The sequence below is a fragment of the Capra hircus genome, chromosome 19 (assembly GCF_001704415.2).
Source record: "Capra hircus breed San Clemente chromosome 19, ASM170441v1, whole genome shotgun sequence".
Taxonomy (NCBI): domain Eukaryota; kingdom Metazoa; phylum Chordata; class Mammalia; order Artiodactyla; family Bovidae; genus Capra; species Capra hircus.
Window position 1 is genome coordinate 55266891 of NC_030826.1, and position 15340 is coordinate 55282230.

Sequence of the window (15340 nt, forward strand, 5' to 3'; positions counted from 1 at the left end):
TGGTGGGGTGGAGATTGAAGACCAGGTTAGCGCAGACGCCGAGGCCAGGGATGGACAGGACGCAGAGGATAGGGTGCGGGAAGCAGGAAGGCTGTAGCAGGGTGAGGCAGGAGGTGACTAGGGAACATGCCTGAGCCCAGAGGGGACACGCCCTGCTGGTGGCTCACCGGATCTCGTGCAGCTTCACAACCTCATTGGTGACTACCACGAGGACCAGGGACAGGCAGCCCAGGAGCCACGTCAGCAGAGGCACGTCCTCCAGGCCGAAGTGGACACGGCTGTCCCTGTGTGTCCACAGCTGCAGGTCCACTGCCGTCTGGGCCACCTGCCCCAGCAGCCTGCGGGAGGCGGCAGCCCCGCGTCAGTCGGGGCTCCCTGCTTCCTTCCCTGCCCTTCTTAGCAGGAGGCGTGCCCGGAGGGTACCATTCAGCCCCTGGTCCAAAGCCCACCTCGCATCACAGCCCCTCCCCGGCTCCCGCCCTCCACTCCAGAGACTCACACCACGGGCACGGTCACGGCCCACCACAGGTTCGTCAGGGGGCTCTTCCTCCACAGGGGCTTGGTGCGGTGCACGTGGGTGATGGAGATGAAGACTGGGGAAAACAGGGTCGTGGCGCGTGTCAGACCTCCCACGGCCAGAGTCCCTGTCCCCGGGGAGTACCCCCTGGCCCCCCCCCCCCCCGCCTCCAGGGCACCCCTCACCAGTGTGTAGGACAATCAGGGCAGCGGCGAGTTTCTGAGCCGACAGCAGCCCGTTGGCGAAGTCATGAAACCAGGCTGGGGCTGCGTCGGCGTGGCTGCCAAGGCAACACGTGTGGGCTCAGCCTCCTTGGGGCCCTGGGGAGGTGGCCCCAGGGGTGGGGGTTCGGGGCGGGACCCACCTGGGCAGCATGATGGAGGAGCAGTTGGTGAGGTTGCGGGCCCGGGACCTGTCGCAAAAGCTCTGCAGTGTGAAGGCAAAGCAGATGAGGCACGAGCTGATGGTGAGGCTGAACTTCAGCAAGAAGCACAGCAGGAAGTAGTGCTGGGTCTGCGGGAAGCCGAGACCCGTCACTCGGGTGCGTGGTTCACAGGGTCCTCGGGAAGTGGGCAGGCCCGGGGGGGATAGGAGCAAGGAGCTTTCCCCACTGTGTATCACCCGCCCCTTTGGTCTGATGGAATCCCCCCTCGCTCCCCCAGGGCTCAGCCCCCTCCACACTCACCTTCCTTGGGAAAAGCCCAGGCCCATGGGCTCCGTGTCGCTTACCTTCTTAGGAATGGACTGAAGGTTCTTCCCCGTTGCCATAGACATGATGGAGCTATGTGGGGGCTTTCCCAGCAGAGAGATGCTAAAAAACAGGGACACGGTGAAGAATAGGGACTGTGACCCTGTGCCCCCAATTCTCTTTTTTTTTAATTATGCTTTTCCTTTTAAAAAATATTTACTTCTATTTATTTATTTGGCTGCACCGGTTGATCTAGTTCCTCAACCAGAATTTGAACCTGGCCCCCCTGCACTTGGGAGCATGGAGTCTTAGCCACTGGACCTTCAGGGAAGTCCCCATGTCCCGCAATTCTTCCCTAGGAGAAGCTTTTCAGGAGTCCCAAGAGCGAGGGCAACTGTGCTGGGCAGACAGGCTTTGACAAGGAAGGGGGCCCCCAAGATGGGGGGCACTAGCATGGCTTCCTGAACCTGGGCTCCTGGGGACACTCGGGGACATCCTGGCCGTGGACATGGGGGGCGGCCCGGCCTCTCACCTGAGCAGAGGGTAGCAAAAACAGGACAGCCACAGGATGTCGGTGGTGCTGAGGATTGGAGGCAGCTGGACGAGGCAAGAGAGGAACTAGGCCAGGAAGAGCCGGGAAGCCCAATTAGATTCCAGCAAAGAGTCAGATGCCGGGAGCCCCGGGGCTGCCTCGGAATGCACTCAGAGGGCTGGAGGGGACATGATTCTGCCAGCGGGGGTTCTCAGAGGCTCTGGGGGGCCCCCAGGTTGTGCTGCCTCCTCCCAGCCTCTCAACTGGCCCCGGGGCACAGGAGCCGAGGGTGGGAGGGTGACGATGCCCGTGCCGGTCCCACCTCACCTGGATGACCACAAGCGTCAGCTGGCACTGCAGCAGGAAGAGGAAGCACTTGCGGATGCCGTAGGTGGCGTGCCGGGCCTAGGGAGTGGGAAGGGTGGGGGGTGGCCGCGCTCAGACCCTGCAGCTGACACGCTTCAGCCAGATGTGGCAGATGGTCACGTTAGCGAGCGGCTGAGGCAAACTAAACCTCCTGGGAGAGTTGCGCCCAGAGGTGAAGCGCCCCCAGGAGCCCAGGCAGGTCCTGCACAGCGACTCCCCACCCTAGCAGGCTCTGACCTCTGCCCCCGGGCACGCATGAGCCCCCACCTGCTCGATGAGCCGGATGATGCTGATGGTTTCCTCCTGGCGGAAGGTCAGCGAGCAGGGCAGGCTGTTGAGCTGCCCTGAGAGCTGCAGAGGGGAAAGGCCATCCGAGGCCTGGGCCATGCTGGTGCTGGTGGCGTAGCCGAAGGTCTCCCAGGAGCAGCGGGATGGGTACAGGGGGTCCAGGGCGATGCTGCTCAGCACGGGAAGGGGAAAGCGTGCCCATCAGCTGGGGTCCGCCAAGACCCCATCCATCTCCCAGGGGACGGAGCCAGCCCCTGCTTCCTCCTCTCCCCGCCAGGCCCAGGCCGGTCGTGGGGAGTCCTGGCTCTGGGCTGTCACGCTGACCTGACGTCGCTCTGGAGGAAGAGGCAGCTGTTCCGCAGGTTGGCGGAGCTGCCCAGGCAGCAGGTCACCTCCCCGTACTCCTGCATGATCTTGATCATCTCACACATGGCTAAGGGGGCAGAGTCGGAGGCACAAGGGTCAGGCCGTTGGAGCCCCACCTGGGGCACTGGGCAGAGACCCACAGGCCAGGGCAGGAGACGACAGAAATCAGGCCCCTCTTTGGAGCCATCCTACCCCCAACAGCATAAACATCATACAAATACTGTCACTTCTGAGTCCCTAGAATGGGCTATGCTGGGCTCCTGCCCACGAGACTCCCCGGCTCCTCCCAGCCCAGCTTCCTCTGCTCCCTACATGGGAAACCAACACCCCTCCGGAGCCCATGGGGTGCCAGGGGCTGGCAGTGCTCCACCCGGGGTCAGGCTGGACGAGCGCCCAGTCACAGCACTCACTCTCGGGGGTGCAGTCGGTGAAGAGGGGCACCAGCAGGGGCACGTTGTCGATGTTCTGCAGGTGGGGCCGCACCTGGTGGATGCCCCGGGGCAGCTTGGCCTGCAAGGAGCAGAGATGCGCGTGGCCTCAAGGCCCCTCCTCCCTCGCTGGCTCTCCTGCCCTAGGCCAGCCCCGTTGCCAACCCCAAGGCTCCAGGGGCACAGTAGTACCCGATTGCAGTCTTCCAGGAAGCTGGGGAGGTCGCTGTCCGTGGGCTGGAAGCTAATGAGGTCCGAGTGACCCTCCTCCTCCATTAGAAGGAGTCCTTCCGCGTCGTCTCGGGACGCTGCGGGGACAAAAGCCTGTCCCTCACCATGGGGCCAGCCTTCTGGGGGCCTTTCCTAGCCCTGAAGATGGCACAAAACTTCCTTCTCGAGCTCTCCTCTCCCCCGACCCTGTAGACTGTAGCTACTGCAAGGGATCAGAGCCAGCTTCCTAGGGGGGATCCCAGGAGGTTCTTTCTAGCTGCAGCTCCAAGGAAGGGGGGGACAGCCCACACCCACCTCGTGTCCACAGCAAACCTCTGCCCTCACCCTGGTTCAGGTCGTCATGCAGGGAGCCAGCGTGGCTGGGGCTGGAGGGGGGGATCTCGGAGCCGGGCATGTCACCGTTGGGCGTGAGGGAGATGTGGCAATTCCAGCCCGTCTCCAGGCCCATCTTCTCCGCAAACACCTGCACCAGGCAGACAGCGATGACCAGAGGGGCCCCAGAGGCCATGGGGAAAGGGGCAGCGGGAGCAGAGGGGTCAGTGGCTCCCCAACCTTGCTTTTGAGCTCATCCTCCAACGAGAAGTAGACGAAGCGGATGCAGGCGTTGACCAGCCCGTCGATGAGGCGCACAATGTCCAGGCGGGCCTGGTACTGGGAGGACACCATGCCCATGAAGATCTGGCCGCTCAGGGCCTGCACGCAGTCTTCCTTCTCCAGCACCTCCCCGATCCCTTCTTCAGGAGGCACCAGGCACAGAGCCCGGCCAGGACACCCAGGAGCCGGCGGGTTCCAGGAGGCAGCCCGGGGCCACACACGTGGGCGCCACGCCCAGATCAATGAGCACACGGGCCCCAGGGGACCACACACATGTACAACCAAGACAGGAAAGGAGCCGACAGACACGGGGGCGGATGGGGATGGTGGGGGAGAGACAAGGAAAGGTACTCATCAGTCAGGTGACCATCCCTGGTCCCAGGCCAGGAGGCGGGCCCCACCCTCAGCCTTGGCTTCAGTTCACGGGCTCTTGGGTCACAAGACCCCGGAAGGCTGTGTGTCTGACAGAGTGGGGAGGGGGGCATGGAGTTCTGAATCTCTCTGTTGCAGCAGTGTTTGCGACCAGGTCTTCTGTCCGATTCCAATCAGGCTGAGGCTGCACACACACTACTGCTTTCTAACCTCAGAGAAAGCGCTTTTCTACGTCTGGAGCAGCACCACGAACCATGAGCAGGGCACAGCTGATGCTGAGGAACCTGCCCACATCACCAGACGGAGCCACCAAGGTGTTCCAGGTCCAGCGCTGCCTGCTGTCCCCCCTGCTAGGCTCTCATCCAGGCCCCCACAAGCTCTCCTGGCCCCTGGCCCCTGGGGACGGGGCCCACGGTACCGTCTGAGCTCCAGCTGCCGCGGCGGGCGCTCAGCTTGATGGGAATGGTGCTGGGCAGCTCGCACGTGGTGAAGATGCTGTTCTGGCCGGGCGCCTGCACCAGCTCGATGCACTTGCCGTTGAGCTGGGAGGACAGGGCACAGCTCATGGGCTTGTAGGCGAAGGCAGAGCAGTAACCAGACAGACAGGCTCGCTGGTAGAAATCCAGCACTTTCTTTCTGCCGGGGAAGAGGGCGGAAGTGAAGCGAGTGGTCCCAGGGTGTCCCGACCTCTGGGTACCCAGCCAGAGCCGATGGTTCTCACCACTGGCCATGTGCCTCCTCACCTACCTGTCGGAACCCGAAAGAGGGTAGATGTCAGCTCCGTCCCAGAAGTCTGTGCAGGCCTCCAAGACCACGTCGGCCGTGCCGTGGGACAGCATCTGCTCTGTGCCTGAAGGCAGTGGAGGACCAAGCCCTGAGTGCCCCAAGCCACCGCCCCTCCCGCTGACCTCTGAGGATCTCCAGCCTGAGAAGGATGCTAAAAGGAGCCCCTGGGTGAGGGACGGGCCATGGGAATCCCCCAGGCATCATGGCAACAAACCTATCGGCCAGGCCACTGAGTGCGTAACATGGACACAAGGCCGCTGGTCCTCCAGACAGCCCCACGACCCGCGGCATCCACCGTCCCAGCCCCCGTCCCCAAAGCCCATCTCTGCCATGTGTGAGGTCTCGGGGAGGAGCTAATGCTCCCTAGAGAGAAGACACCCTGAAAAGAGCCCCACCCCACCACACTCCAGGGCAGCTCACTGGTGGTGGTGTCCTTGATGAAGAGGCTGATCATGTGGCTGAGCGGGGGCCGCCGCTTGGTGACGCAGGACAGCCTCCCCAGTGAGGTCTCCTTCATGGTCTCAGCACTGGGGAGACGGTAGAGTGCGAGGTGGTTCCCCTGCGTGAAGAGCTCCTTGGCCCCGGGAGTGAAGCCTGCGGGATGGGTGAATGGATGAATAAACAGATAACATGCAGTTAAAAGGGCTGATCAGAAGCTCAAAGGGATGCTGGTGCTCTTGACTGAGGCCACACCTGGCCCTGCTGTGTTTGAAGCTGGGGCATCTCGGGGGGATCCCCACCCCACACACCTCCCTCCCTTCCTGGCGGGGGAGAGACCCCCAGTCAGGCCAGGCTGCTTCCCTTGGTCCGTCCACCCCACAGGCAGTTATCTTCCCAGATAAGGGAGCACCGTCAAGCAGTGGTGCCTGGTTAAAGGCGCTGATCAGGGAATTCCCTGGTGGTCCAGTGCTTAGACTCTGGGGTCTCATTGCTGAGGGCACAGGTTCAACCCCTGGTTGAGGAACTAAAATGCCACAAGCCACATGGCACAGCCACAAATAAATAAATGCATGGATGGGTAAATAAATGAATACATAGATGAATAGATAAAGGGGCTGAGGCCACACCTGGCCCCGGGGGCCCAGCCCCTGGGAAGAGTCGCCAGGCTGCATACCGATGAGGCGGGCGAGCTCGCAGAGGCCCCAGGGCACGCGCACGGGCAGCACGGCGCTGCGGCTCTCCTGCAGGGCGACGTTGCACAGGTGGTCTGAGAACCGGCAGAGCCGCTCAGTGACGCTGGCGTCGCACAGGTTCAGCAGCACATTGAGGCCCAGCGGCTTGAGCGAGGTGAGGTGCAGCTGCCAGTTGGAGTCATCGAACTGGATGCAGGAGGGGTTCTGCTGGTCCTGGGACAGGCTGAGCATCTCCAGGTGGTAGTCACACACGAAGTCCTCGGCTTCGTAGGGCTCCCCCTCTGGCCTGTGCTGGGTCTGGAGGACAGGAGGAGGGGAAGGGGGGGAGCTTAGACTGAAGTTGGGGGGCAGGTGCAGGCAGTGTCCCCGAGAGAAGGCACCCCCTCCTGGCAGGGCATGCTCCAGCTTACGCTGTCCTGGCCCTCCCCACACCCCTCTGCACCCTTCCTGGCTCCGGAGGCTTCTAGAATCCGTGCCCAGCAACACTGTCACCAGCTCAGAGGAGGCTGTCGAGACTGGGCAAGAAACGGCCAAGCCTCGCTCTCAGCCAGGGGAAATACCTTTAGAGGGAGCTATTGGCTCTCTGTCTCTTGAAGGCTGCGATCAGCAGGAAGGGTCTTGCCCCAACCAATTACCACCATTGACCAAAGCCGGAAAGGGGGGAGGGGCCTACTCTGCGGGAGAACCAGGCACGAGGCCTCCGGAGCTGAGAACAGGGACCAGGATGTCTGAGCCCCAGGCTCCACCTGCACCAGGCTGGGCGGCACCTCTACAGCGCCCCCAGCAGAAGAGGCCAGGGTGCCCCACGATGGATGAGGCGGCCACTCCCCAGTCCCCTCTCACCTTGCCGGGGTCGTCATCTTCGCCGCCTTCAGTGTCCCTGCTGAAGCTCACGCTGGAGCCAGACAGGTGTTTGCTGCGGCTGTGTGCCCGGTGGTGAGGGTGGGGCTCAGGCGCCTTGGGACCGTCGCCTGGCCAGTTGCCGCTGCGCTCCTGCTCATTGGAAAGGTGCAGGGGGACGTTCAGGGAGCCGGCCAGGAGGGCGTCGCGTTCGTGGGGCTGAGGAGAACAAGGAGCACAGGCCTCGGACCCCACTCCTGACGTCGCCTCGGGCTAGGAGGCTGGGCCGTTACGGCCCCCAGGGGCCCGTCTCGACAGCAGCTCCTGATGCCTGAGCCCTCCTCCTCCTCCCGCCTCGCCTTGTCCCCCCAGAGGCCGCCAGCCCGGCCCAGGCCGCACCTCCTCCTCCACCTCGGGATGGCAGAAGGAGCGGGTGGACAGGTCGTCCGTGAGGTCCTCGTGGCTGCTGTGCGGGGGCTCCACCTTCCCGCTGAAGAACAGCACGGTCTCTGGGCTAGGGTTGGGCCACGACAGGATCCCCTGTTTGTCCACACAGCACAGGACCTGCAGGGGGAGATGGCGACCGGGAAGGGAGGCAGCGTTCCCCAGGCTGCCAGGGCGCTTCGGAGAGCCGCCTGCCGAGGCGGGATCCTCCCGCGGGGCCGCCCTCACCGTGACAGAGCCCAGGCTGTGCAGCAGGCTGGAGCTGTGGCTCAGTGTGGGCGACGTCCCCTGGATCACCCGCAGGAAGTGGCCCCAAATGCAGCGCAGCATCTCCTGGGGGCAGAGACAAGGCGCTCGGCCACATTTCCCTGGAGATGGCCTTGGGGACCGAGAGGAAATGGTCTGGGGGGAGTGTGTGCCCCCCCAGCAGTGACACATTACCCATATGGGATGGGGAGGCTAGAGGGGCTCTGAGAGGGAGGCTCAAGGCCATAATGCAGGGGTACCCGGGGGCTCCAGAAGGGGCCTGGGGGAGCTGGGCTGGGGGTACAGGGCCAGCATCCATCCGGGTGAGGGTACCTGAGGGGACACGGCTTCCGTATAGCTGCTGAGAGTGTCCTCTGAGAACTTGGCCAGCTGCACAGAGAAGAGGGAGTGAGACTTGGGGAGGAAACTGCCACCATCCTGCAGGCCTCAGAGCCGGCGGGTGGGGGTCTCGCAACTCTCGGTGAAGGACACCAGGCAGCCCCGGAACCCCTGTCTGCTGAGAGGAAGGGTGGATGGACACCTGGCCGTCCCCGGGGCCTGGTCTGGAGACCCTGCTGGCTAGAGAGGCGGAGCCGTCAGAGACCTGCCCAGGGCGGGCCGTGTGCTGGGCTCAGGGCGAGAGGTGGGGCGGCCGCACTTCCACCCTCTTTGCTGGGGGCACAGCCCACTCTGCCTTTCTGTTCCTGTCTTTGGCTCTTTCTGCACTGTCCCACACCCCCTCCCCGAGGCCCCGGAACAACTGACCAGGGAGCTGGGGGAGGCCTTGCTCATCTGGGCCAGGACGCGGGCTTCTCCACAGGCGGTTGCCAGGACCCAGAGGACCGGGAAGAGCAGGGGGAGGATGGGCAGGACGCCATTCACCTGGGAAAGAGCGAGCCCCAATGAGACTCCTGGGGCCCTCCCCTGAGTAACAGGGACCGCTCGGGGCAACGGGTGGGAAGGGGGAAAGGAAAGCAGGCGAAGCGGAAGTCTGGGAGACCCCTGGGCTGGGGGTGGGAGGGACAGTCAGGGCACCTCGAGGGGACCCAGTCTCTGTGGAAAGAGAGGAGAGGGTGGTCTTACCTGCAGCTGGAGGAGGGTATATTGCCAGGTGGTGACACCCGGGGCATTCAGCATGAAGCGCAGGGCATTGGTGATGAGGAAGCTGGCCTGTTGGGGACAGAAGAGATGCTGCCTTAATGCCTCACCCCAGGGGGGACCCAGGCTCTAAGGCATCCCACTTTCTCCCCACTCACACTCCCCCACCCCCGGCACTAGCCAGCTCACAGGCTTGCCTGAGTCTGGCTCCCAGGGTCCCCCAGCCCCCGGCCCCGTTGCCTCTGCCATGGCCCGGCCGCACACACCAGGACCACGGGCACTGCGTAGCGCAGCATCACCGACTGCACCGTGAACCTCTCGTTGTCCAGAGCGGTCACCGGGCGGGACAGGGCCATGTCCAGGCACCACCTGCAGAAAGAGATGGTCCTACACTCGGGCGAGCCTTGGGTCCTGCAGCTCCCTGCTCCCCTCCCAGGCCCTGGCCCTGGGAGAATGGCCTCCTGGCCACTGTGGCCCATGGCCACCTCTGAAGCTGTCCCGTCAGAGTCCAGACTGAGAAGGGGTCAATCATCCAGTTGAAGAATTCTCACGAAAGGGACTTCCTTAACAATCCACCCTGCAGTGCAGAGGACGTGGGTTCGATCCCTGGACGGGGAACTAAGATCCCACATGCCGAGGAAAAACTAAACCCACATGTTGCACCTACTGGGCCTGCAAGCCACAACTAAGACCTGACATAGCCAAACAAACTGGGAAAAAAAAAAGAATCCTCACAAGAAGCTAAAGCGAAGGCCCCGCAGATGCCTGCTCTAAGGGGCCCAGGTACGAACCAAGCTCCTTCCTGTCGCCATAGCCGGCTCAAGGCTCACAGCGGGGAGGCTCTGGAGGGATAGGTTGGGGGACAGTGTAGCGCCCCCACCTGATGTTGTCGATCACGGGGGTCTCAAGGACACGGAAGAGCCGGTGCTGCTGGGGGTTCTGCGGCCCTTTCTTCACTTCTCCCCGGGGGGACGGGGGCGGCGAGAAAGGGGGGAACAGGTCTCCCGGCTCCAAGACGATGTGCTCGTCGTCCTGCCGCAGATGGGGGAGCAGGGGGAGGGTAATCAGTGGGTCCCGGGGAAGCCACTCTTCCTCGACTATTCCAGCGATGCAGAGACCTCTCACCAGGTTAAGAACCATCAGTGAGCAAGGAGTCACCTGGGGTAGGGTGGGAAGAGCCTGGGGGACGGGTTTCCTAGCAACTTGAGGATCACAGAGAAGGAAGAACATGACGAAGAGAAAGATGTTCCAGGTTTTCTCCGTTTTTTCCTAGAGCGCTTGCCAGGAAACCCGCGAGCTGGGCAGCAAGCGTCAGGATTAAGCCCCAGGACCCTCCCATCACTGCTGGTGGACGTTCCCACAGAATTTCCAGGGAAGGAGAGGAGCCCCCAGCTACCTTGATGCCCCGCAGGGAAGCAAAGGATTCCTGGCCCGGCCTCAGAGCTATGATGTCTCCTTCCACCAGCAGGCTGACCGGCAGGTTGACGAGATGTCCATCTCTATAGGCCCAGTGCAGAGACCAGGATGGTGCGAACGGCATGTGGAGGTCTGGGTACATGGCATCTGGCCACTTGACCTCCTTGCCATCCCTGAGGGCATCTGATGAAGGTGGAAAGTGGGACACAGCCTCACCCGGAGCTCCGCACACACCAGCCAGATCCAGCACGCACCTCGGGATCCGGGTCTGTTCTCCTCGCTTCCCCGGAAGTCCTGCATCAACCCGCGCCCCTCATTCCCACACTGGCCCCTCTGCAGGTCTGCGCCCAGCCCGGCCTCACCCTGGATTTGGCCAATGACGCCCCGTAGTCTCCATTCTACCTCCCGACGCTTCAGCCGGTCTTGCCGCCCAGTGAGGATGAGGTTGAGGAGCAGCAGGAGGAAGAGCGCGCAGGCGTTCCCCAGCTCCACCCCGCGGCTGGCAGTGAGAGGGGAGGGTGTCCTGGGGGTCCTGGCCGGCGCGGGGTGGGGGTGCTCTGCAGCCCAGCCAACCCAGGGCCCCACACTGCCCTCCCCACTCCCTTCTGCTTCTGACAGCAGCTGGCCGAGCAGATTCCCACTTGACCCAGGCTCTGACTGCGGGGGGGCAGTTCCCTGTCTCCCCAGGTGGGTACGGGGGACAGGAGACAGACAAGCCCAGATGCTGTGCTGCGAGAGACAGGAAGAACCCCCCACCCCCACCCCCGCCAGGGCTGTGGGCCGTGTACCTGCCGGCCGGCTGGCCCCCGCAGCAAGCGAGCAGCAAAACCACGGCCAGGAGCGTGAGCGAGGCGCCCGGCCAGTGGAAACAGGAGCAGCGGTTCCCGTGGTGCAAGAAGCTGCTTCTCCACATCTCCTGGGGGAGGAGCCGGGGAGTAAGAGGCCGGGGGACAAGTGAGGGGGCAGGAAGGGGCCGGGACCCTCTGACCTGCTAGGATCTGACTGCCTTCCTCCCCAGCCCAGCCAATCCCGCCCCCTGTGGCTGCCTCCATCACCTTGCTTCAGTCCCAGCTGGGGGTCAGGACATCACTCTGAAAGGAACCCTGACTCCTTTCTGATTTTTAGGGATGCCTCGGTTGGGTCACGCTGCCCAGGAGGACAAGGTGAGTCCTGGCCCTGAGAATGGGCCTCTCAAGCTTTTCCGCCATCCCAAACTGTGGAGCCCTATACCACGGCCACGGGTGTGGAGCCCTGGACCAGGGTCACAGGATGAAAATCTCTGGAACTGACCAAGCCCCATAGCAACTGTTGCCATGAGCCTCCGGATCTAAACTGGCCAGTCCCCTGACTCCATATTAGGTCAAATACCCACCCTATTATCAGCCCTATGGCATCCCATCACCTAATGCCATCATTCCAATAGGAATTTTCTCTGTCTTGAGGCTATAAAAATTGGCTGCCAGCCTTTGAAAGGGTTTGGCTCTCCCTCGAGCCGGCCTGCTATGCTAACAGCGTCTCCCACTCTAGAAAACTTTCTTCTCCTCTCATTCTGCCTCATGTCTGGAAATTCTTTTCCCACCCGTGCATGGACCAGGACACCAGCTAGGCTCTCGGCTACCGGGAGGACGCGTCACCTTCCACGTGAGACATTTCTTCCGCTCCTTCAGGTGTCCGTCCAGCACTGCCTCCAGCTGTTCCTTCAGAATGCTGAGGGCCTTCCGGGTGGACAGGCCCAGGGCCAAGGGCGGCTCGCCCTAGAGGGTAGAGGGGGTGGCGCTCGGCATCCCACGGGAGGCCCCCTCCCCTCCTGCCTCCCCAGAACCTTCATCCCTCCTCCCAAGGCCTCGCCCTCCCTCCCCTTCACTAGCCCCTGGCAAGCGGTAGGGGTCATGAGCATGTTCCCCACCGAGCTAAAAGATGTACAGGTACACAGTCCCCTGATCATTCAAAAGCCCAGTTTAACACAAAACTAGAGGGACTTCCCTGACGGTCCAGAGGTTAGGACACCACGCTCCCAAAGCAGACGGCACAGGTTTGACCCCTGGTCAGGGAACTAAGATCCCGCAGGCCACCTGGCACAGTCAAAAAGTAAAATAAAACAAGGCCAGAAACACACCTTTCTAGGCTCAGCTTCTTCTAACTCTCCTTTCACTCAGCTCCCAACCCACCGCCATCAGCAGCCCAGTACCACTTGGGCTGTGCTCACCGCCCAGCTCCCCTTACTGCACTGTGGCCATCTTTCCCAGTTCTCCGGCTGGAAAATGTGGATTGTTTAAGTGTGGGGGGCTTCCCTGGTGGCTCAGCTGGTAAAGAATCCGCCTGCAATGCAGGAGACCTGGGTTCGATCCCTGGGTCGGGAAGACCCCCTGGAGAAGGGAAAGGCTACCCACTCTGGTATTCTCGACTGGAGAATTCCATGGACTGAACAGTTCGTGGGGTCGCAAAGAGCAGCTTTCGCTTTCTAAGGGGGGAGAAGAGAACTAACCTAGAGGTACTAGCTTAAAGTTCTCCTTAGTAAAACCATGAAGAAGAAAAACCCCACCAACTTCTGTTACCGTCAGTTCATTAAAGGGGAGCTACTGTAACACTGACGGCGAGAAGAACGCAGGCTCAGAGCAAGGTTGCTCCCAGGCTGCTTCCAGGAAAGGGCCTGTACTGACCACGCCCCGCGCTCCCGCTCGCTGAGGGTGGGTGGAACGAGGCACGGACCTCTGCCAGCGAGACCCCCTCTCCTGGGCTTCTCGCCTCCCCTGTCCTGTCCGCCTACCCCGCAGTCCCTCCTATGACATCTCCACAACACTGTGAACGTTTCCAGGGCAACATCAGCCACAGGGATTCGCCTGCCAGCAATAAGCTTCCAACGCCTAAATCTGACCGCTAGCCTGACTACTGTCCTAAATTCTGACCCGTTTCTGACTGATCCACAGCTCTTTCATAGGTATCTGTGAGTCGACACGTGCAAAACCCCGAAACTACCGCCCAGCTCTCCCCACCAGGGCCAGTAGCCCTCCTGCAAGTTACCCTCACCCAGGCATTTCAGCCCCTCCCCTCAACCCTTGCCTCCCCTTCCCACCTCCCAGTCCCTACCTTCCATCCCAGCCAGGGAGCGCGCATCTGATCAACTGACCCGGTTTCCCTTTAAAATCCAGCCCAGACTCCTGAGCATGGTCTGGGATCTTCTCCAGCCTCCTCTCCTGCTGTTCCTGCCACACACCCAGCTCCGTGAGCTCATGTGCCAGCATCTTCCTGTATTTTCCTAGCCAAGAACACACTCCCTGCCCCAGACAACTCTTACTTCTCTGAGACTCGGCTCAACCACCACCCGCTCTGGGAAATTGTCCCAAAACCCAGGGCTGCACATACTGGGGGAGGCTTGTATTCCAACGGCACCGCAGGGTGACCTGGCTCACAGGCAGCACCGCAGGTCACCGGCAGCATAGGCTTACTTCTGGCTCCCCCACCAGCCAGCCAGCCAGTTCCTTGAAAGCAGGTGGTGAATTCTTCCATGTCTGTGCGCTCCCACCAGCACAGGGCAGCGGCTCAATGAATACTTGGTGAGTGAATGAGTGAACGTAGCATGAAGTGCATGTAGCTTCACTGGTATCAAGGACACCTTAATCAGCGTTGTCAAGTGTTCAGCCACTCAGCTGTGTCTGACTCTGTGACCCGAGGGACTGCAGCCCGCCGGGCTCCTCCATCCATGGGATTCTCCAGGCAAGAACACTGGAGTGGGTTACCATTTCCTATTCCTGGGGATCTTCCCGGAGCAGGGATAGAACCCGCATCTCTTGCGTCTCCTGCGTTGGCAGGTGGGTTCTTTACCATTAGTACCACCTGGGAAGCCCAACCCAGGACCTATGGCAGAACTGCCTGGAGTTTTTACAAACGTGCAGGTCCAGGTCCCCATGCCAGACCTACCCATCAACACTTCTGGAGGTGAGGCCCACCCTGGGTGGATCTGAGGCACAGATCCCCAGCTGGGGGTCCAGGGGAAAAGAAGGCCCCCAGGAAAGACCGGGCCTGGGGGAGCAGTGAGTCTTTCCCAGGGCAACCTGAAGAGCACCAACGAGGGCTTTCCCAGGGAAAGTTCTGAGCAAGGAGAGGGGAGGCCTAGCCCTCGGGCGCCAAGAAAGGGTCTGGGTTTATCCAATGGGTCCCAGCCAAGCATCACTAAGCCAGTGGGGCTGCCCCGGTTCACAGCCCTGCCTCTCTGCTCCTACCCTCGGGGTCCTGCCCTGACTTTGTCCACTAACGTTTCTGGATTTCCTCCTCCCTGCGGGTCTCCATATTCCCTCCACGCCATGGCAGCCTAGCCCCTCACCAGATACATGTCTCTACCACGAGGGGTTGATGGCCTGGGGTGGCCTCCCCTGACTGCAGACCAGGCACCGCGGGCCTGTCGCCAGCTCTCTCTCAGCCTGAGGGGTGAGAACGGGCCCCAGAGCGGGTACCACCCAAAGACCTCCCAGCTCCTTCGCTTAAACCCCCCCGCATCCTGCTCTCCACAGAGGCTCTGGGGGATTATGAGATGAAAGCTGCCTCTTCCAAGAGGGAAGAACTGGTTATTTCAACTCAGGAAGAAATGGGCCTCCAGGCAGGGAGCTGGCACCCCCTTAAGGGTAAACACCTCCCTCTGGCAGGGATCCGGGCCGAGAGCCCATGGTCCAGAACAAAGGAGTGCCAGGTAAGGCCAGCACCTCTGCCTAGACTCCTGGCTGGAGGGAAGAAAGCCTCCAGGGGCAGGAAGGAGAGAGAAAAAAGCAAAGGGTGACCAGGGGCCTGTCCAGGGCCAAGGGGCTGGCCCCAGAGGGGGATGGCTGCCCCTCTCATCCCCGGAAAACCCTGGAAGAAGAGAGTCTGGGAGGCCCGCCTGTCATTCCCCTGCCCTGTCCTCCTCTGGGCTCAACCCTCTGAACTCCCTTCCCCAGCAGGGAGTGCGAGTTCCCAGGGTAGACTTGCCTGGGCCAGGTCTCCAGAAACTAAAGTGAGTACACC

At 62.0% G+C, this 15340-nt stretch overlaps 1 protein-coding gene across 3 annotated transcripts in view; it reads right to left on the reverse strand.

Moving 5' to 3' along the window:
- TMEM94 (transmembrane protein 94) overlaps positions 1-15340 on the reverse strand; it is a 35369-nt gene that overhangs the window by 1216 nt on the left and 18813 nt on the right. For 2 of the 3 annotated variants that reach the window (XM_018063815.1, XM_013972293.2), the window contains 29 exons: positions 11980-12099; positions 11134-11261; positions 10708-10844; positions 10326-10528; positions 9810-9961; positions 9196-9298; positions 8915-9001; positions 8597-8713; positions 8165-8221; positions 7814-7918; positions 7541-7705; positions 7145-7360; positions 6283-6598; positions 5589-5762; positions 5130-5232; positions 4801-5018; positions 3969-4150; positions 3741-3879; positions 3378-3493; positions 3168-3267; positions 2716-2824; positions 2371-2560; positions 2065-2142; positions 1738-1823; positions 1247-1328; positions 882-1030; positions 703-797; positions 500-593; positions 168-338 (listed from right to left, as the gene is read on the reverse strand). In XM_018063815.1, coding sequence (XP_017919304.1) covers positions 168-338; positions 500-593; positions 703-797; positions 882-1030; positions 1247-1328; positions 1738-1823; positions 2065-2142; positions 2371-2560; positions 2716-2824; positions 3168-3267; positions 3378-3493; positions 3741-3879; positions 3969-4150; positions 4801-5018; positions 5130-5232; positions 5589-5762; positions 6283-6598; positions 7145-7360; positions 7541-7705; positions 7814-7918; positions 8165-8221; positions 8597-8713; positions 8915-9001; positions 9196-9298; positions 9810-9961; positions 10326-10528; positions 10708-10844; positions 11134-11261; positions 11980-12099 — 3992 coding nt within the window. The remainder of the gene's footprint in view (positions 1-167; positions 339-499; positions 594-702; positions 798-881; positions 1031-1246; positions 1329-1737; positions 1824-2064; positions 2143-2370; positions 2561-2715; positions 2825-3167; positions 3268-3377; positions 3494-3740; positions 3880-3968; positions 4151-4800; positions 5019-5129; positions 5233-5588; positions 5763-6282; positions 6599-7144; positions 7361-7540; positions 7706-7813; positions 7919-8164; positions 8222-8596; positions 8714-8914; positions 9002-9195; positions 9299-9809; positions 9962-10325; positions 10529-10707; positions 10845-11133; positions 11262-11979; positions 12100-15340) is intronic. The other variant, XM_018063814.1, reaches the window with a different exon arrangement.